Source organism: Bacillus rossius, chromosome 10, assembly GCF_032445375.1.
Source record: "Bacillus rossius redtenbacheri isolate Brsri chromosome 10, Brsri_v3, whole genome shotgun sequence".
Classification (NCBI taxonomy): Eukaryota; Metazoa; Arthropoda; class Insecta; order Phasmatodea; family Bacillidae; genus Bacillus; species Bacillus rossius.
The window spans coordinates 47,154,250-47,175,845 of NC_086337.1; the positions used below are offsets into that span (position 1 = coordinate 47,154,250).

The following is a 21,596-nucleotide window of genomic DNA, read 5'->3' on the forward strand; positions in this document are numbered from 1 at the left end:
CAATAGGCCTACTCAATGTTGAAACTATTTAACATTTCTGAAAACATGATTTTATTATGATAATCCACTCAATCAATTTAAAATTAGTTTTTTTTAAAACCAAAACATTTATGACTATGATTTTTATTTTTAAGTTTTAGTGGTGTAAGTTAGTAGAATGACTAAGGGAATTCACGCAAAATTACAAATCTCATTTCCATCAATCTTTTATAAATAAGATAAAAAAACTAAACTTAATCCCATATTAATTTACATGTTCATTTATACATATCTAAAGTTTATAAACCACATTAATACGTGTTACTAATGGGCTAAAATTGCTTGTAAAAGACGTGGAGAATCGTAGAAAATCAGATCAGGTGTCTTCTACTTAATAAAACTCTAACACTAACTGACAGTCAGCGCACAGATTAAACCGGTGGGTATAGAAGCATGAAATTTTGCATAGGAGCTCCTTATATAACGCAGGTAAGCACTAAGAAAAGATTTTTTTTAAAAAGGGGGTTAAATAAAAGGGGACGAATTTTTGGAATTTTTGAAATTAGAAATATTAAAATTGGTGTTTAGGCTTCTGTTTATGAATAAAAGTCATTTGTACCAGCGTTTCTGGTAAGTGATGAAAAATAAGGATAAAATATTTTCCCATCGGGCACACGGCTAGTAACTAAATACACTCCCAATTAAGAGAGATATATATATTAATCTTATACATTCTCTTTGGTAACTGTTGCGACTACATCGAAGCGTAAATCATTTCGCTAGTGGCATAAAAATCATTGATATCGGTTGGAGGAGTTTGGAAATGTTTAGTTTGGTTTAAAACGCATGATGCGCGATGTATGACTAAGTATTATTATACTGCATAATCACCGTGGTTTTGGTATTTGCGTCTCACCTGCTGCCACGAGTTATCTGGCCCCGATAAAGCCCCGCACGAAAACACGATGCACATTTATCACAAGGCGCGCACGAAATGCTTCCAGATCGTTCTCTTTGTCTCGCTGGAAGACAATGGGCTGATCTCAGCGTTGTTTGTATATGTGTATATGTGTTTGTGTGTGTGTGTCGAGATATCTAATCGATCAGACCTTGTGCCTCGATAAAATCTCGAAGATATAAAATTCTAATAATGATTTCTGGCGGCCTTGCTTGAGTGTCTGGGGCTCTCATGGGGCTCGCCGGAGGTCGTGATGCGTAGGTAAACTATCGGGAACGCGGCAGCAGGGCGCAAACCACTAGGCCGAAAGGAATTAGAACAAAGGGTACTAGATCCATATTAGTTCAGCCGAAAGACACTACATCAAAAGTCGTTTAACCGAAAGTATTAGACCAAAAGGCACTAGACCGAAAAGTACTAGATCGAAAGGTACGAGATCCATATTCGTTCAGCCGAAAGACACTACATCAAAAGTCGTTTAACCGAAAGTATTAGACCAAAAGGCACTAGACCGAAAAGCTCTAGATCGAAAGGTACGAGATCCATATTCGTTCAGCCGAAAGACACTACATCAAAAGTCGTTTAACCGAAAGTATTAGACCAAAAGGCACTAGACCGAAAAGCACTTGATTCAAAGGTACGAGATCCATATTCGTTCAGCCGAAATACACTACATCAAAAGTTGTTTAACCGACAGTATTAGACCAAAAGGCACTAGACCGAAAAGCACTAGACCCAAAGTTACGAGATCCATATTCGTTCAGCGGAAAGACTAGATCAAGAGTCATTTAGCCGAAAGGCAATAGTCCGAAAGACTCTAGACCGAAAGGAACTAGATCCAAAGGTACTAGATCCATATTCGTTCAGCCGAAAGGCACTAGATCAAAGTCGTTTAGCCGAAAGGCACTAGTCCGAAAGGCTCTAGACCGAAAGGAACTAGATAAAAAGTCGTTTAGCCGAAGGACTCTAGACTGAAGGGCACTATACCAAAAGGCATTAGACCGAAAGGAACTACACCGATAGCACTCGACCAAAAACTTCAATATTTATGTCCCTGGGGATTTGGCTTAGCTCTGGCTATAGGGAGTTGACCGAAAGGCATTAGAGTGAAAGTAGTTTTTCCGGAATTTCGGTCAAATGACTTTTGGGTCTAGTGCCTGCTACCCAAACAATTGTGGATCCGTGACGAGATAAATATATAAATATTTCCCGGGTTCTTGCGAAACTACCATGTAGTGGATGGTGAAAGTCAACTAATGTGTTGATGTTGGTGACAAGTATTTTGTGTAAATGATGATTCACTATGGAGCAAATGTCGTCTCGATGTTTTCATGTCTTCCGGTCTTTGGAGTATTGGAAGAAACAAACTGGACATGCTTCTAATTAGCCGAGTTTTTTTCTACAAACTACTGTAGCTCACTGTTATAAGTTTTTTTTAGTAGAAGACAAATAATTATTTCCTTATACTTATGTAGATGTAATTTTTAGAACTTAAACATTTTCAGAGATACGTGGCATATATATACCCACATCAACCCTAAAATCTGTACAGCTCTTCAGAATTTTTTATATTAAAATTTAAAGAAGTGGACTACGGCTGATTTACTAAAAAAAAAATTCTCGGGAAAACGTTTTAAATATAGATAACGAATTATCTGGTTAAAAACATGAAGGTGCTACAAGTTTCAGGAAAGTTATGTTCAAAAAGGGAAAGAAGTTTGGGATTTTGTGTGTTCAAAATCAAAGTCGAAAAAAAAAACTTGTTACAAATACATGAAACACTAAATCATCGAGGTTGTGTTTTTAACGTTTTTCCTAACAATGTTTCTTCAGGATGAAATTTGTTTTAAGATTCATCCTAGCACGTTTATTTCAAGTTATTAAACAAAACAAAAGGTGAACGAGTTTTTCAGTACCCGCCAGAGATGTGTAACATCTAACCTCGGTAAAGAGCAAATTCACGTGTTCTAATGTTGTAAATACACTTATAATACGAAACTCGGACAATAAATTTAACGCAGGATTCTTCCAAATAATGCCGAACGTGATAAATATACGCAAATTTGTGTTTTCAGCTACATTTCTGGACACGAATCACACGTAGTTTCCGCAACCGCCGCTAGAATTCGCTGCCGGAGCAGCTACGTCGACTATTTGAATCATTTGATTAGCAGACGAAATTTTAAACTATATAATGAAACGGCTCCGAAAAAAGCGAAAAGGTCTCGAAAAAAAAAATACTTAACCCCGGATTCGGACCAATTTTTCGACACGGAACTTAATTAAAATACTGCCCATCTGGTTAAATATTTATTAAAAAGTTAACATGTACCATAAAGTTTCCTTTTGTCTTTGCGAACTTTGGTTGGCGCCACGCACCACAGATGGCTGCACCGTGGCTGTTAAAACATTTTCATTCCTTAACTTCCGTCGCATTAACGAAATTACTCCCAAAAAAAAATAAATACGTGCACCGAAAGCTAAGATGTTACACATAAAAAATTAGCGTTAGTCTTCTAAAGCTACTTTTTTTTTTTGGGGGGTTGGTCAATATCTAACCATCAGAGTGACTTCAACTGAGAAAAGACAAACCCCCTCCCCACCCCCAACCAAAAGTCGTTGATAAAAGGGTAGTGAAAAGGAGGAAAGGTTTGAGTTTCCCGACGACAGGCAAACTTGAGTTATTTCTGTCGATCGGCGTGGTGCGCGGGTTTGTCCGAGAGCGCGTCAACTGTTGGGGGTGAAGTTTGGGGGGGGGAGAGAGAGAGAGAGAGAGAGAGAGAGAGAGAGAGAGAGAGAAGCGGCGAGAGGCGCCGCCGTCACTCGTCGGGACTAGGTCGACGGCACAGCGCTGGGGTCAGCGACGCTTCTAGCGCGGCGTCTCCTCCGGACCGGCGCGCAGTCTTCTCGTGTCGTGCACGGGGCCAGCTATGATATCACAGAGGTAACCGAAACACTGCACAGCGAAGAAATCAAGATAAAGTTTAATATAAGATCTTGGACATCCGCAGTTGAATTTTTTTTTCACTGCTTGCCATGTGAAAAAAAAAATAATTTCAAGAACGCATATCAAAAAAATAAAAATGAAAACTTGAAAACCCCACAGAGAACAAGACTAAATCAGCTATGTCAAACGATGTACCTAAACTGGTATTATGGACAAAAAAACTACGACAGCACAGAAGAACACATTCAATTCAGTCATGAAAAAAATAATAACAGCACAGATGAACACAGCGCGCTGACAACGACGTGACAGTTTCGACAATAACAGCGAATGCAGGCAGACAACAAAACCTGGACAATGCAAGCAAATATACGAGTATTATGGACAGCACAACGACGATAATAACGACGAACACAGCAGGTTCCTTGTGACAAAACAGCGGCGACGTTTCGTAGAAATGGCGTATTTTCCCGTCATCAGGGCACAAAAAGACTTTTCACTCTCCTAAAAATACAATTTAAAAACGAAATCCGGAATCATAACTACTTATCCGTCTTCAGCGTATTCTTTGAGGTTTTTTTTTTTTTTTTTTCGTAAACAGTACCCACTCGGATATGTTTGAGCAGTTTTCAATTCGCATGATTGTTCCCGAAGCTCTGTACACCGTTTATGTGCTCGGGTAGGCGGTACCCTTAATCCCTCTTGCGAAGATACTAAATTAACACGCATTAAACTACAATGCTTATCGAAACACAGTCCAACCGCACGTAACATATAAAAAATAACACACAATCTTTGCCCGCCCAATCCACTGCTATCATTTTCACCAATACTTTGCAAACAATACCATATGAAATCACCGTGTTTGATAAAACTTTGAAACAATAGGTAATTGATTGCGACTATGCAAATGGATATCGTCATTTGTTTGTGCTTTAAAACGTAAATCAAAGGACGTTTGATTTAATGATGAAACGAGATAGTTCTTCAACGACACACGATTTTGAGATCAAAATACAGCATGGTATTGAGACATTACAGTGACACACGGGTATAAAAAATTACTGGCCCAGTTCGAGAACAAACATCTATTCATTTTCCCTGTTTTTTCCAGGTTTTGAAGACACGTTTACAATTCCCTGAATTTTGTATGTTTTCCAGATTTTCCTTCTCTGCGGGAACACTGTGTATGTTTCTATGTTTCAGAATAATTTCATGAACATGCGTCATTGCTGATTTACACTGGTTGTCATAGCAAAATCTCAACGTAGGACTACAAAGATGAATATAAAAACACACAGAGAGCAACAAGCCAATAACAGATTATGTCAAATGTTAAATTTCGTGTCCAAGTTTTGTATATTATAAGTGTATTTGCGGCGTGACAACACACTAATTTGCTCGTTACCTTTGGTAAGATGTTACACATCGCTGGCGAGTACTGAACGACTCCTTCATAATTGTTTTCTGTTAAGAAAGGGAAATTATAATTACGACTTTAAATTCCATAGACTTTTGGGGGAAGGAGATAATGATTATAAATTTATTTCTTGGAAATCCACATTTGTCTGGTCTTTAATCTCGTTTGCACACACCAAGTTGATTTAAAAATTTGTTTTTTGGTAATACTTTTATTTAAGGGCTGTTTCTGAAATGATATTTTACTCGTTAGATACCTCCATCACATATGTTGACAAATATTGTCAACATATGTTCAAATTAGTGTAATGCATTGGGTATGAAAAAAGCCAGGTAAGTCATCATTAGTATTTCTTGCGCAACTTGTTACACCCATTAATATTTAAGAATAAAATAAAAGGTATAACGAAAAATTAAAAAAAAAAATCAACATGACGACAGAGATTGAGCCTTAAGGCCGAGTGTGCCGCTAGCTATGCCAGGCGTGTTGATGGTAAGGGAGGAGGGGGGGGGGGGGGGGCTTCTCACGTTGGTAAGACCACGACGTGAAACCCTAAACTATTTTTCACCTCAGCACAAAGCCGCGAGAAGCCCGCATGAGTAAGGCATTGCGACAATGGCATTTAAGGTGTGAGAGGGGTTAAGTAAGGGGTGTTGTTATGTTGGGGGGAGGAAGGGGGGGGGAGAGTAAAAGTGCTAAGAGCAACACAGAACAATTGCCGGTTCAGTTCTTGGGATTGCCCGTCAAGGACTTTTCGCGCCGAAACGTTGACACACTCGCGCTCCATATAGATACACCTTCCGTCGCCACAAACGGTCGAACTGTGCCCAGTGTAACCTCCACACACCCCTCCCTAGCCCTTCTTTTCACCCGATAAATTAGCCCCGTGGTGTTAATCCGTTTGACCTTAATTAAGGCACTTGAGCAGAAAGCGAAGTTTTTTCTCCTCTGTCTCTTGTTCAGTCCCCTTCTCTACCCTCTCCTTCGTGGTTGTCCGACCAGTGTTAAGTTACCGCGACCTCTCGCAGCCGGCGACAATCGATAGTTTCGAACAGATGGCCCATAGGCCCGAATGATGTCCGGGGAACATTTTTTTTTTGTCTTCGGAATGCAAGACGACGACGTTACGTTTTATTTACATTGAAAAACAATCTTTGCAATGCACACTATTAAAAAAAAAAACAGCTTTGCTACCACCACATATTTGGTAAATTTAAACCTAAAAAAATATTAATTAATTAAAATTAATTATTGAAACCACACCTTAAATGATTCTGTGGAGTATTTTGCAAACACAAAATATTTCGTAGGGTGGCGACTACAAAACTTTTTGATGTGTAACATCGTACTTAGCTCTCGGTATACGGCATTTGGTGGGATTAATTTCGTGAATGGAACAGAACGGAAGTGTGTAACCACGGTGCTGTCACCTGTGGCGGATGGCGTGAATCAAAGTTCACAAAGCCAAAGGGAAACTTTATAGTGTCAGCTATTATAAATTTAATTATAATGATTGAAAAAAATAGTACCCGCAGAAGCCTAAGCAAGCGTGCTCACGGTGTGACGAGAAGTCTTAATACGAAGCCATGGCACGTTTGTCGCCACTCATTGTAAACGAAGCGATGTGACTGTCTCGACAAACGAAGCGAAGCGATGTCGACAAACGAAGCGCGCGCTAAGACAGCTGTTCCCACGAAACACTTGCGAGGTCCACACGAGAGCGGGACAAAACCGGCGATGCAGCGAAATGTTATACGTCGGCAGCCAAAAAAAAAAGATGTTGGGTGGGAGGGGGGCATTACAACGGATTCAGCGACCACGATGGGGAACGAATTGCGCCACCGAGGAAGGAGGTTGCGTAGTGCAATTCTCGGTACACGCCTCCAAAACCTCCGTGGCGAAGCTCCGAATGTGTTGGACGGGAAGCCTGAAAGTTCACAGGGATGAGAGCCGCGCCCGAAAAGTTCCGAAGTTCTCCGAAATTGCCGATCGCTCGTAAAAAATAAAAATAAAAATTGCAAGAATTTATAAGTTTTACTGTTACAGAGTATTTAAAATAACTTTAACCTAATCTACCCCACATTTATTTTTTAGTTTCAATAACCTAACCTACCCCTTCGGAAAAATAAATAAATATTATTTATTACAAATGGCCTGACCTAACTTGACCTTTTACTTCGGTAAACTTCGAAATTGTTCGGGTTAGAATCGTGGCTTTCATCCCTGTGATCATTAGGCTATCAGTATCGGACAAGAGCTAGCCTACTATCCACAAATACTTTCCCACACGCCTGAATACTCGTGGGTTAAAAGCATGACGTATGTTAACAAATATACTCAAGACATTAAAAAAAAAGTATTTATTTTTAAAACCGCAGCAAGCATCTTTGTTACGTCACTTGACACCTGGCGTTACGCGACAGGTTATGCTTTAAGGCCCCTGTCGTTACCGAGGCAAGCTGTTCGAAAGCACAGCTCAGGGACTCTAGCACGGCGAAGCCCGAGTTGTTGCACAGGTGAACGTTGAAACGGTTAATTACACGTGAAGTTCAACAAATGCCGGAAGTTGCACGAAGGCAAGCGAAGGTGGAGTGATTACTTTAAAAGGATGTAATATTTTTCACATTAGGAGAGTTAGGTATAGTAATTTTAACGAATTCACCTTCTAACGAACTCGGACAAGAAGTAATTTGTGCAGCATCACGATAGTGTTCATAAAAAAAGACACGTCAATAAAACTTTTGAGTTGACGATGATTCAGGGGTCTAAGAAGCACGAACCGAAAAAAAGATAGTACGAAAATTTTCCGAAAGTCTAACCACGGTGACACGACTGTAATAAACCTTGAAAATTGATCACAGTTAAGAGGAGCTCAGTTTTATTTTTTTACCTCACGTTGTTTCTGAGACGTAATTGTTTACGTTGCAACGCGATTCCTGCAGCGCTAAAAAAAAAAATGTACGGCAGCCCGCAACAGAGATGGAATGTCACGAGAGAGAGAGAGAGAGAGAGAGAGAGAGAGAGAGAGCAAATATCGTTGATTTTATTCAGAGGCGAATAAAGAGGAGGCGGGGGTAGGAAGGAAAGGTGCAGATTATGATCGCCAGTACTGTACGCGTCGCCGGAGAAAACACCGTGATGTCACCGTCGGTTATACGGAGAGAGAGAAAGAGAGTAGCACGGGAGGTGAGAGAGAGAGAGAGAGAGAGAGAGAGAGAGAGAGAGAGAGAGGACCACGCGGTTGTGACGACACGGGAGATTTACATATCTACGTGAGGCGACCGCCGCTTCACGGGCAGGCCTGGCGTGTGGCGACCCAGTGCAAGAAGCGTGCAAGTCTCTACCGTTCCCCATCGCCCCGCCTACAGACAATACAGCGAGGGCGATGCAAGCACACAGAAAAAGAAAAAAAATTGGTTGTCTGTAAAGTCGGTTTACGGACGATAGTTTAACGTGACAACGTCATAACAAAACATTGATGAAATAAGTGCATGCTTTTATGAATAAAATTGAATAATTTTTATTGAATTATCACTATTTTGTATGGATACAAAGAAGGAGTGAAATGAAATCTACAATTTAATTGATACATTTACTTTTATTTGCACTCATTAATTCAAATATGTTTATTACTTTAACGAAGAGATTATTTTTACTAAAACTTTTGTACATTTTTGCTATTTAACTTCTTCTTCCAATCTGTGTTATTCTGTTAAGGATAGGACGATGATAGGAAAAGTAGGAAACGAATGGGAGTGTTTCGAGTTTAATGTGCCTCGAAAAAGTCAAATCGATGGTTGTTCCAATCGAGTGGAAGAGAGATAGATGCGGCGCAATCGTACAATGAGCGTAACGGGACACAGCGTAACGGGACAATGTGCGTAACGGGATACTTTTTCGTGCGTGCAGTCGGCGTTCATCAATTTATTAGACGTTGTGACGTCGAAAAAAAACAAACATTTCCTGCACGTTTTACAAAAACCAAATATAACTTTGAAAACCAGCTGCCGAGAAACATATTGTAACTTCGTACACCCCATGGCCAAAAATACTTTTTTTTGCTTATACAAATTACGTTGTTCGAGGTAATACTGATTTGAGTTGCTTACGAAAATTAGCACACAATTTTATATTTTAAATCATTGTTTCATCAAAAGCATACATAAATTTTTAAACCATATAAAATATAATCAAATATTCAACAGTTTTATGTATTGTGTGAGCAGTTAATACTGGAAAGCTATTCAGGGAACGGTTTACAAATAACTTTTAACTGCTGGAGGTACTGGGAAAACACAGTTATTACGGCGAACACTACTTTGTGGTGATATAGTTGTTTTTAATTTACAAATATATTTGTTTTTACGTGAATATTTCTGTTCCATAAAAAAATTACAGAATCGAACGGAGCGGGATGCTAAAACGATGGACTCGCACTCGACAAGGCTCGGGTTCGAGTCCTGGTACAGTCATCCAGATTTCTGAGTTTCCCGCCAATTTCCTGAGATGGGCGACGCTGGCTGTTTCAGAACACGAAGGGACAAAGGCCACAAGGCACGCGTGTCCCTACATCCCCTTAGCGAACGCAGCCACAATGGAGAGGACGCATTAAAGGAATGCGCCGTTAACACAACCTATTGATAGAGACCGGAAAAATTCGCGAATTCATTTCGCGATAGGATAGAGTCCGAATACTTTTGACATTATTTTGCTTCAGTGATTGGGCCACAGTTTATCTGAAGGACTCTGGGCCAATGAAAAATCTTTAACAGAAGAATTAGCGAATCACGATCGTTCCAGTCAACAGGTGTTACGAGTCGGTAACCAATCAGCAGATGTAATTTGCACGAGTGCATAGAGGATCATGGAGTATATCATTTAGGGATTTGAAATAGCGAATTTTACAGGTGTCTACTCATTAGTAATATTATGTGCAAACAAAATGAAACACGATTCCGAAGTTAGTTAATGGGCGTAGGGACGAATCAGCGAATTGGAGAGTTGCATCCCTGAAAATCTATATTTTAGTGGACGAATGTGGATGCATCGGCATCCCTTGTGAGATGCACAAGCTGCAAAGATGGCTGCGTCCACTACGATGCACTTTTAGCGGATCCCGTAGCTAAAGACTTTTTCTCTATATATAGCAGACCATAGGCGATTAATAAAAAAAAATAACAGAATTCAAGACAGCTGGAAGAAAAATCGACCATATATATATATATATATATATATAATTTTAAAGTCACCATATTAACATCTAACTAATTAATTTGGGAACCAAGAAAAAAAAGGGGGGAGGGGGGACACTTATGGTCGGACCGGAACGAAACAGAATCATCCTAAAGTGCGTCCATAAAGCTGCACAATTACGTCAGTCCTCTCTGATTCAAGATAATTGATATTCTAGATTGAACCAAAATATTCTTATGAATGTTGCACAACTAATAATTTTCATGTAGAAAAAATTTAAAAATTCCACAAATAACCTTCATACGGAGCGAACCCGCAGTGATTTCGAATGGATGACAACCCCCCACCCCCCTTTTTTATTCCCTCCGAAGGGCTTGTTCGCAATCAATGCGTGGCCTTGATCTGGCAGTCTCCTACGTGGGTTTCGAAAAGAAAAAAAAAAGTAGTGGGGGGGGGGGGGGGGATGTGGTAGGCGTGTGCGGGTTCCAGAGGGTAAACAGTCCAGTGGCGTGGGTTGAATATGTTGCCAGGGTAGAAGCTTACTGTTCGTGAAGTCTGTGCCGCATAGCTTGTTTCAAATTTACACTGTAACTATGTTTTTTTGTAAATTAACCTAAATATTCATATAAAATTACATATATTTGTTAGTTTGTACATTTACATAAAAAAACAACTGCATCACTACAAAATAGTGATCGCAATAATACTAGATTCGGATTCTTTCCCAGACATTTATGCTTTGTGTTGTTTTAGTACCTCCAATAGTTAAACCGTACCCTGAATAGCTTTCCAGTATTAACTGCGCACATTTATAAGCACAATAAAACAAAAATAAAGTACAATAAAGTACAATCTTTTCCACATTAAAAAAAGTATGATTGAAAAATCAATTAAAATATCATATTATGCGCCATGTGTTGCACAATGTTACAATATCTTGCTTTTAGTATTAAAAAATATTTCTTGGCAACTGTTTTCCAAAGGAATCTTTTGTAAAAAAAAAGTACAGAAATGAAATTTTCTGTACACCCGTGGTACCCAGTTTCCAACTCTAACCCGCAAATTAGCACGTGATGTTTGTTTACAAACACCGACAACCACAGGAATTTGTTTACAAACACTGCAGACAGATGAACATTGGCAGAAGGGAAGGTACGTAGTTTTTGGCGGTGCTTTTGATAACAGTCAAAAAAAGTTAGAGACAAGTTAACATGGCACGGACTATGCGATGTTGTAGCGCCGTGAACGACAGACTACCCCACCACTCTCCCCCTAGAAACCACCCCAGCATTACGCGAGTACGTTTATGCTCTCATAAAATCTAATTCAAAAAAAGTTCAAATTAAATCACTCATAAAAATATAAGACCAAATAATCACGCGTGACTCATCAATTATTTCACACTTAAAAGTCAGCAGCCAAAGGTCAGACAAATCGTCTCACAAAGTGCAGAAGGTCATACGTCAAAATTTACATTTTTTTCTTTTATTATTTCTACGTCCGAAATTTCGGTTTGCCTTGCCACGGCCATAATCATTTCATCCAATCGTTAGTTTACCTTAAAGTTGTCTGCAACTTAACATAATGCAATTTCTGGTACTTCATTATTTCCCACGGACTTGGTTCTTAACCCAGAATCCAAAACGTAGATTATAAAAATTTGGTGAATTGTTTCAATATTAATAGAGGAAAAAATTGGCTTAGTAGCCGCCACGCGCGTTATAAGTGAAACTTCATTCTAAAACAATCCACGTGAAAGATAAAACCAAATATTCATTAATAAGGACAAAACAATAATAAATAAATAATATTTCCATGTGGCTTTTTTTAATTTCTAACTGTTGAAGAAAATCTTTCAACCCATTATTTGATCCAATAAAAGGTACAAACCAAGCGTCAAAATATTCCAATTTATTTTTTTGTATTTGTTTGTTTTGACCGTGGATATGGCAGCTTTTAGTTATACGATTTAGTTGCACTTTGAGTGACGATACGTAGATGTATTCTAGCAACATTTTTTCCCCAGTACCTACTGTCTATGCTTAATGTGAAGGGAAACCGTTGGAAGCTGCAGGAAAGAAGTAGGCCAGGGGCAGCAGATGTTATGAACTAAGTTGAAATAGGTAGGTACGTTCACAGGCAAAAGAGGAAGGAGGTGGTCGTGAAGAAATTACAGGTCCCACTAAAGGTTTAAGAACATTAATTAATTAAATAAATTATTTGTTTGTTGCTCCTCAGAACCTTTTAAAAATGAAATTTTTTTGTCTATTGACGAATAGTTGGCAAATTTTATAAAAAAAGAAAAATATATATATATATATTTTATGAAATGTTATTTTCGTATTTTTGCGAGATGTATGTTTTACTAGATACATGTTTCGGTCGAAATATACAAAAAAATTTATACTAACTCAAATATTTTAAAATATATAATATAGTAAAGGTTTTGTAACACTGTAAAAAAATTTTAACACTTAATTTCTAAAACAAGGAACGAATATTTAATTATTCCATATTGAAGTACATCACTGAGAATTTGAAGCTTTATTATAGTGCACGAGTAAATTACACATGCCAAAACATTATAATTTCAAATCTACTGATGGTCCTAAACTTTTGGTGGGACATGAAGTAAACCCAACAGGAACACACTTGCTGTCCCGCAATTTTTATTTATTTATTTATTTTTTTGATTGAGGAACGAGGAGAGAAAGATGAAAAATGATCGGACTAAAAAAAAATAAAAATTGCTGACAGTGTATCAACGATATGCCTATTAGTTGGACAAACTTTAAGACTTAAAACGGGTAGATGCTGCAATCGTAATCGATTTGGTGGGGGGGGGGGGGGGGAATTATGCATGAAGGGACACCTTCCAAAACATTCCGAATTATTTCTAAGCTCCCAGTAAACGACCTACTTGTTCCAATGTTGTCATTGAAAGAATACCAGTTATTCAGTTTTCAACCAAGATCCCAAACATTCAACCTATATTTACCGATGTTTTACCGCCTCCAGAAAATGTCTGCACATTTAATTGTTTATCATTTATACGTAGATACGAAGATTATATAGGCTACTTCATCAACTACCATACATATGTTTGATGCTAGCTGACTGAATTATTTTTAACATACTTTCTATTTAGTGGATGTATTAGTTTTATATATTATTTGCTTTACATACCGAAGTAAGAAGTGAAGTAGTACCATACTTAATTTTTTTTAAATTTCTTATAAGACTTCTAGATTTTGCCTGCACTGGCACACAAGTGAAACAAGAAAAAAATTTTCTACGCTTACTTTTGTTACAAATTATTTTGACCGAGAGTGCAAATATCACGGGAATAGTCAAAATAATTTTGGATTCAAGACTCACTGCAAGATAAATTTAAGAGATGTCTGAGCATGTAGCTACGCACATGGACACGAAAACAAAATATACAGAAAAACTTCCCCAGGATAATTTAGATATTGCATTCTCGCTAATATAAACACATTTAAAAACAAGCTATTTGTAAAAGAAAACACCCGGTGTCCTTGCGAATAAATATTTTTTAAAAAAATTAGAGGTAGTTAATTTGGCAATGTATGATTAAAAGTGCAATGTTCAAATTAGAGGTAGTCACTGAACTGAGTCGTATTAGTTTAACGCACGTTAAATAAAAATGAGTGCTATATTACTAGCTATGATTTTGTCTTCCAAAAATTGCTCAAAATACTTACCATCATCTCGTCAATGGGAGTATTTAGGCATATGCTCAATAAGCGTGCTCAAATTCGCTATTAAATGTCTTGAATAGACCACGTGATCGCATATGAGACACAAATAATTTGTCTTTTTAGGTCGCAATTTACTGACACGTCAAATTATTTTCGCCAAAACACTTGGCTGCTGTTTACTTCGGTTCATCAGCCTGCCTAAATTTCCAATAATTAACCGTTTCAATTTAAAATAAGAAAAAAAGAGAACACGTAACAATTGTTTTACTCCTGACCGGTCGCCACGGTGACAAAACAGCATCGAAACTGGCAGGTCCAGTAGTTCCCAGCGTGACCACGCGCGGCGCTGTTGCGCAACGAGCGAATCCGCGCGATAAGCTAACTAAATTTTTTTTTATAAAGTTTTAGTGAGACACGTGACAATACACGGCCTCGCCCGCCATTTTGATTTATTACAATTTTCATAAATACAATTTATTAATTATTTTCGTGCTGGATAATCTACACGGAGGACTCACTTAAAATAAGCAAATACGTATTCTACGCCGGTAGTTGTTATTTAAAAAAAAAAAAAAATTTACAGCATTTTTTCTTTCCTTCGCGGTGCAAAAGTATTGCGTCGGCTTACTTCTAAAACCTCGTAAGTCCAGATTTTTCCCAGTTTTATATTCCGGATATGTGCATATGTGCATATGCTGATAAAACCTCGTAAGTCAAGTCTACTTAGTCTCTTTTCTATTCACAAATTAGAAAACCTCGTATCTTTGTCAGTCGAAACCGTGCTCCGAAAGCTCATAAAGTTCTCCTGTAGAAACTGACTGAAATGGAGTCGCGAGGTTTCAGAAGTGAGCCGACGATTGTTTGGGTATGTAGGCTATGTTCAGGCGGCGGCCGGCTCACCTGTGATGGGAGGGGGCTCTACGACGGTGGACGGCCCGAAGAAGGAAGGGATGTCCCCGGAGGTGGTGACGGGCGTGTTGAGGTCCCCCGGCTGCGCGGGCGCCTCTTCGCCGACCGCCTCCCCGGCCCCCGAGCCGGCGGCGGGGCTGGCGCCGCCCTGGCCGCCCCCCGCCTCCTTGCAGAGCGTGTCGAAGCTGAGCACGTTGAAGTGGTGCGCGGCTGCTGCGGCGGCGGCTGCGGCGGCGGCGGCGGCCACCGACTCGGACAGCAAGAAGGCCGCGGAGTGGTGCAGGTGGTGGTGGTGGTGGTGGTGGTGGTGCGGGGGCGGCAGCGCGTCCACTCCGCCGTCCATGATCATGGTCGCCTGCTGGGCGGCGGCGGCGGCGGCGGCGGGGGGCTGCGCCGGCGGGCCTGTCACAACAGATCCAGACAGCGGCTCAGGCGGCGTGGTCGGCCGCCGCTCCTCCTCTGCCGTGGTCGTCACCAGGCGGCAGGTCCAGGCTGCGGGCGGCGGCAGCAGCGGGAACCACAACACGCAGCCGGTGGCCGTCAGGGTTGCTCTTGATCGGGTCCCCGCCCCCCCTCTCCGCGGGTCAAGGTCGTGTATCCGCCCCCTACACGCGCGCACGCGCACACACACACAAGGACACGCGCGCGACCTTCTCTCGCCGCGCTCCCGTCGCTCACTGCGGCGCGCCGCGCTCTCTACTTCAGTTTTATGAATGAAGCGTCTGTCCCATATTTGGAAGTCGCCGCCAGGGATCGCGGCCAATCAGGAGGCGCCGTCCCCTCCCCCTCCCTCGGGCGGGCGCTTCATTTTCCCCTCCTTTCGGGCCGACGACGCTTCCCCTTCCTCGCGCGCGACGTCACCATGACGTCACGGACTGCATTTAGCAAGGGAGGGGAAAAGGAGGGGCGAGAGCCGGCTTCGCGGGGCTTCGCACCTGAGCGCGGCGCGCGCGTGCCGAATAAGGGGAATGCGGAGATGGCCGAACGTTGCCGAACATTGCCGAGCGACGAACATTCTCCCCGTGCGCACGCGCCTCGGTATTGCACAAAGTATAAGGAGATTACCTTTGAATTACACTTTATTTACCAGTCATTGTAGTATTCTAATACTGACCTAAACAATCTTTTTACTCAAAAGAGCAGGTGTGAGGGATTTACCAAAAAGTAAACGTAATGTAGCGGTGCTTTTTACATAGTACTATTCCGACGGATCTATAGGGGCATTCTTGGAAATTCCAATTAATTTACGTACATACATATAACGAATAACGCACCTCACATAAACGAAGGACTACACGGGATTCCAACTTCCGACTTCAAAGTTCCGTTCTAAACAGGATAAATATTGTTTTTGTACGTTGTAGTACGTAAAGTTTTTTTTTTTTTTTTTTTTAGAAATAACAAGATTTTTTTAAATACTGCTCTGACAAGATAAAAATATCCGTTTATCGAAAAAATAAAAACACTTGGTTGCTGCATCACATATTCAACCAACATACTAAAATTGTTTTTGTTTACACCTGTGTACAATCAAAACATTTTTTTTTCTGTAATGCTAGTCATTCTAGCCTCTGGATATTTTGTAACCAACATTATTCTGTAAATGAAGTTGCAAAAAAATATATATTAACTGTTAGTTCCCCACGTCTCATGAGTTTTTTCTTGAAGTGAAAACTTCTTAAGCCGCGTTTAGCGATTTTTGGTAGGGGCAAAACTTATGGGTTCGCGTCACCGACATGCTAGTGACGTTTTGCGCCAGACTGGCGAATCGCACCGGCCTGTGTACATGTATACGCATATATACACTAATACATTGTATATACTCGACTGTATCATGTACGTGTTGGAATTTTTTTTTTTTTGGACGGGTAAAATCTTGAGTTCGCATCACCGACATGCTGTAGTATCAGTAAGTGAAGTTAATTTTACCACGTGAATACATGACCTAGGTCTGACATCACTGGTAAGTCATAGCTAGCTAATGGGTTTTTACGTAATTTTGACATACCACTGACATCTGTTGTGACTAAAAAATGATGTTAAGGATAAATGATATCATGCTGACATCGTACTGATATAATACTAAAATCATTTTCTTACGTACAGTTAACGTAGAAATTATGTCATATTACTAGAGACCGGAAAAATTCGCGATTTCAAATCCCTAAAGGACAGACTCCATGATCCTCTATGCACTCGTGCAAAGTACATCTGCTGATTGGTTACCGACTCGTAACACCTGTTGACTGGAATGATCGTGATTCGCTGATTCTTCTGTTAAAGATTTTCCATTGGCCCAGAGTCCTTCAGATAAACTGTGGCCCAATCACTGAAGCAAAATAATGTCAATAGTATTTGGACTCTATCCTATCGCGAAATGAATTCGCGAAATTTACAGGTCTCTACGTATTACACATTTAAAAACGAAGTTTTAAGTTTTCACTTCTGTTGACAGTCCCCATGACTGGCTCTATATATATAATTAGTTAGGTTTGTACGATAAAAAAGCGCCCTGTGACGTCGCGGAGTTATGTAACCAAACAAATATCGCCTCCGTCTCCCCCACTCCCGACTGCCGAGGCAATTCTGGGCGCTTGTCCCGAGCAGTTTACTTTGGCGGCGGGCCCTCGGGCCGGCTACCGTCCCGTGTCGATGACAACACCGCGGTGGAATGGGCCGTCAGAGGAGGACGGAGGATCCAACAAGAAGAGAGAGAGAGAGAAAGAGGGGTTGGGAAAAAAAGGGGGGGGGATAGGTTGTCCGCGTCGGACCTCCCCGGTCCAAAAATAGACCCCGCGCGTCCTAAAAATACCCCCCGGCACTCGAATTACGTGGGTTGACGAGAACCCTTTTGAAGAGAGGGGGCGTGTGCGTGTATACACGACAGGCGTGTTTGTGCGAGAGTGGGGGAGGGGGGAGAAAGAGAGAGAGAGAGAGAGAGAGTGGGAGGAAAGAAAAATATAGGAGTTGGATGGTCGTCGGTTCGGCATTGCGACACCACAAAGGAACATTGTCGCTACATTATTTTTTTTTTCTCGGGCCCCCTACCCTCCCAAAAACCACCTTTCGACGAATGAGCCGGTGTCGCGAGCCAAACACTATTTTCGTCCTCGCGTCAAGGAAAAAAAAAAAAAAAAAAAAAAAAACACGCGCGGCCCTTCAGTTTCCACTAAGCTGTTGTTGTTCCTAAACCCCTCTCCCCCCCCCCCTCTACAACTAAAGCTCCATACGAATACTAGCCTAATGGACCCACTAAAAGTGCATCTTGTTGGACGCAGCCATATTTGCGTCTGGTGCATCTCACAAGAGACGCCGATGCATTCCTACATGCGTCCGCTAAGTCGAGATCTCCAGGGATGCGACACTCGTGTACTTCCCTACTTCCATTAGCTTCGGAATCTTTATTTTATTTTCCTTGTATATAATATTACTTCAGATTTACGGCATGAGATTTGTTTGAAAAGTTATGAGCGTAAGTGATAAATAGACAAAGATGTTAATAAAAATGATCGAAAGCCGAATTTAATCTTACAGGGGTGTTTAATTATCTTTGTAAGTTTATTATTTACAGTTTTATATATATAACACTAGTTTTATTAACGAGCGTTTTTCAGGTCCTACCATTCACAGTAATCACTGTAATTTCTTGTAACCTACCTAGAACGGTATGCAAAGCTTCAAAAGAAGCCACGCAATTTGAAAACTGCTTTAAAAAAAATCACCGAAATCACAATACTTCTTCGAGAAAAGATTTTTTATTTCGAAATCAGACAGGTAAGACCCAAAATATTTTATACAGTTAATTTAAAACCAACTTGAGGAACCAAATATTTTCTTTCGCGTAACTCTTGGTCAATTTTCAAGCGATAATTTCATTAAAACTCTTTGTAATCACTTTGTGTGTTGGTTCATAAAGTGTTGTACGTGTGCCTTGTCGCGGGAGGTGCATTGCATGTGGTTACCAGTTACTGTTAAAAACTCACAGCTATCCTGTGCACGACGAGAAGACTGCGCGCCAGTCCTCAGCCTTGCGCTTAGAGGCGACACCGCACTAGAAGCACCAGCGACCGTCGTACTTATCATATACACGCCTGCCTAGGCCTTTTTCCTGATAATCTGAAATATTAAAATTATATAGTATAGAAAACAATAGGAAATTATTGTCTAGCGTATGACCGTTACACAGTAATATTTAAGTCATTAATACATACCTTGCAATAAATTGCAAGTAACTTGTGGTGTGTGTGTGTTTGAGAGAGAGAGAGAGAGAGAGAGAGAGAGAGAGAGAGAGAGAGTTAGAGAGAGAGAGAGAGAGAGTTACAAAATTTGAAATACGGAGAGTCTCGTTCATCTGACCTTCACATTATTATTAGAGTCCCGGAAATTTCGCGGATTCCTCTGGCCTCAGGATAGAATTCAAAGTTATAGGTGTGCTCGACCCATGTTTACTTTCCCATTGGTTGATTTCCTAGCGAGAACATTTTTATCCTTGCTATTTGACACTACCTGATTGGCTTACTTCTCTCCTAGCTGGGCATCGTTGGCTCACGGTTGTAGACGGGCGTGTCCAGATAACTGCGGTCCAATCATGAACACAGTGCGACAGTGTGGATGTTTGCATTCTAGCTTGCGACTAAATGAATCTGCGAAATTTCCGTGGCTATAATTATTATACTTCCCCCCGCAAATAATAATAATAATCAATCGGCAACAAGAACTGCAAGTTACAAGCCTGAGTGGTCTATTTTTTTTTTTTTTTTGGTTGCTACCGACTCTACCGCAGCTGATTACGTAGTTATCAATACTTTTTTTCTATAAAGTTATTTTTTGTTGTTGTTTCGTAGTAAAATTTGATTATTAGATTATTAATATGTAAAATCACAACATTCTTTGACGTTAATATGAATTAAAATATGTATATCCCAATCATACGACAATGTTGGTTGTTTTCCCCCAAGTTTCCCAGCTGACCGCTAGCCGACTGTATCAGATTGTCCCCCAGCTGACGATGACGGTCTGGCTCGAAGCCGGGCAATTTCCACCCCTTATCATCGATCCTCCCCTTCCCTGATTCCCCTCCCTTTCCCCCCTTCGCGTTTCCGCCGGGCATGTTCTCAGTGACGTCACCCGTTCATTCATGGTTTTCATCCGCTTGCGCCTCTCTCTCTCTCTCTCTCTATCTCTATCTTTCTCCGGGACGGCTTTGGAGGCGTTCTCTTCCTGCCACCTAGCGGCGCGCGCCGGAACTAACAGGGCTTCGACTGATTCTTCCTTCCCCCACTCCCTCCCGCGGTTACAGGACCCGACAAGTCACTTAACGTTCCCTCCACGTATTATACGTCAAGCTCTTGCTATAGGGATGATTGAGTTAAAAATTTTTTTTGACATACGCAATTGCTGGTTACACAGTATGTCATAAGTAGAGACCTGCAAAATTCGCGATTTCAAATCCCTAAAGGATAGACTGCCATGATCCTCTACGCACCTGTGCAAATGACATCTGCTGATTGGTTGCCGACTCGTAACACCTGTTGACTGGAATGATCGTGATTCGCTAATTCTCCTGTTAAAGATTTTTCATTGGCCCAGAGTCCTTCAGATGAACTGTGGCCCAATCACTGAAGCAAAATAATGTCAAAAGTATTTGGACTCTATCCTATCGCGAAATGAATCCGCGAATTTTACAGGTCTCTAGTCTCAATTACGGACATAAAAAAATATGAATTTGCAAAACACACAGAAAACAAGTGAAAATCAGCCGATGTAAGAAGTTAAATTCAAGCCAGGAAATATATATATATATATATATATATATATATATATATATATATATATATATTACTAGCTGCAGTACCCGGCTTTGCCCGGGCTGAACACCGGGTGTTATATTGTCAGCGAGTTACAGCAAAATGGATAGCGATATGTCCAGTGTGTTGGACATTAAGAAATGGCACATAATTACTGTTTGTGTATCTGTGACCTATGATTTTCTGTTTACCCAGGGCGATCGGTTGAAAGGTTTAGAAGTTAATGCGCTACAGCGCCATCTAGCGGCGAGTTACAAAAAAAATGGATAGCATAAAAACCTTCTTCATGATAAAAACACTTCGATGTGCCAACTTTCATGGCGATCGGTCAAACGGTGTAAGAGTTCATCGACGTCATACATACCAAAATCCAATTATATATATTCTTATATTTCGAAATTTTGGGGCTTTCACTTTTGCGAAAAGTGGATGTTCAGGACCTCTAATGGTTTGGAACACTCCATCTCGAAAGAAATGATATTTGAAATTCCTGAAATTTTCGAAATTTTGGGGCTTTGTCCCCAGAGGGGGAGGGGTGATTTTGAGGACCCTGAATGGCTGGGAAACAATAAAAATCGAAAGAATGATATTTGAAATTTTTTGAAATTGGGAGTTTTGACCCCTGAGGGGGGGGGGGGGGTGATGTTGAGGACCCCGAATG

The 21,596-nt window shown here is 40.6% G+C and overlaps 1 protein-coding gene across 4 annotated transcripts in view; it reads right to left on the reverse strand.

Moving 5' to 3' along the window:
* The window catches only part of LOC134536089 (early growth response protein 1), a 450,011-nt gene that overhangs the window by 40,292 nt on the left and 388,123 nt on the right, over positions 1-21,596 (reverse strand). For 3 of the 4 annotated variants that reach the window (XM_063375626.1, XM_063375624.1, XM_063375623.1), the window contains exon 2: positions 15,120-15,530. The exons of the other annotated variant lie outside the window; for it this stretch is intronic. In XM_063375626.1, coding sequence (XP_063231696.1) covers positions 15,120-15,477 — 358 coding nt within the window. In that variant the 5' untranslated portion in view covers positions 15,478-15,530. The remainder of the gene's footprint in view (positions 1-15,119; positions 15,531-21,596) is intronic. 4 annotated transcript variants of the gene reach the window in all.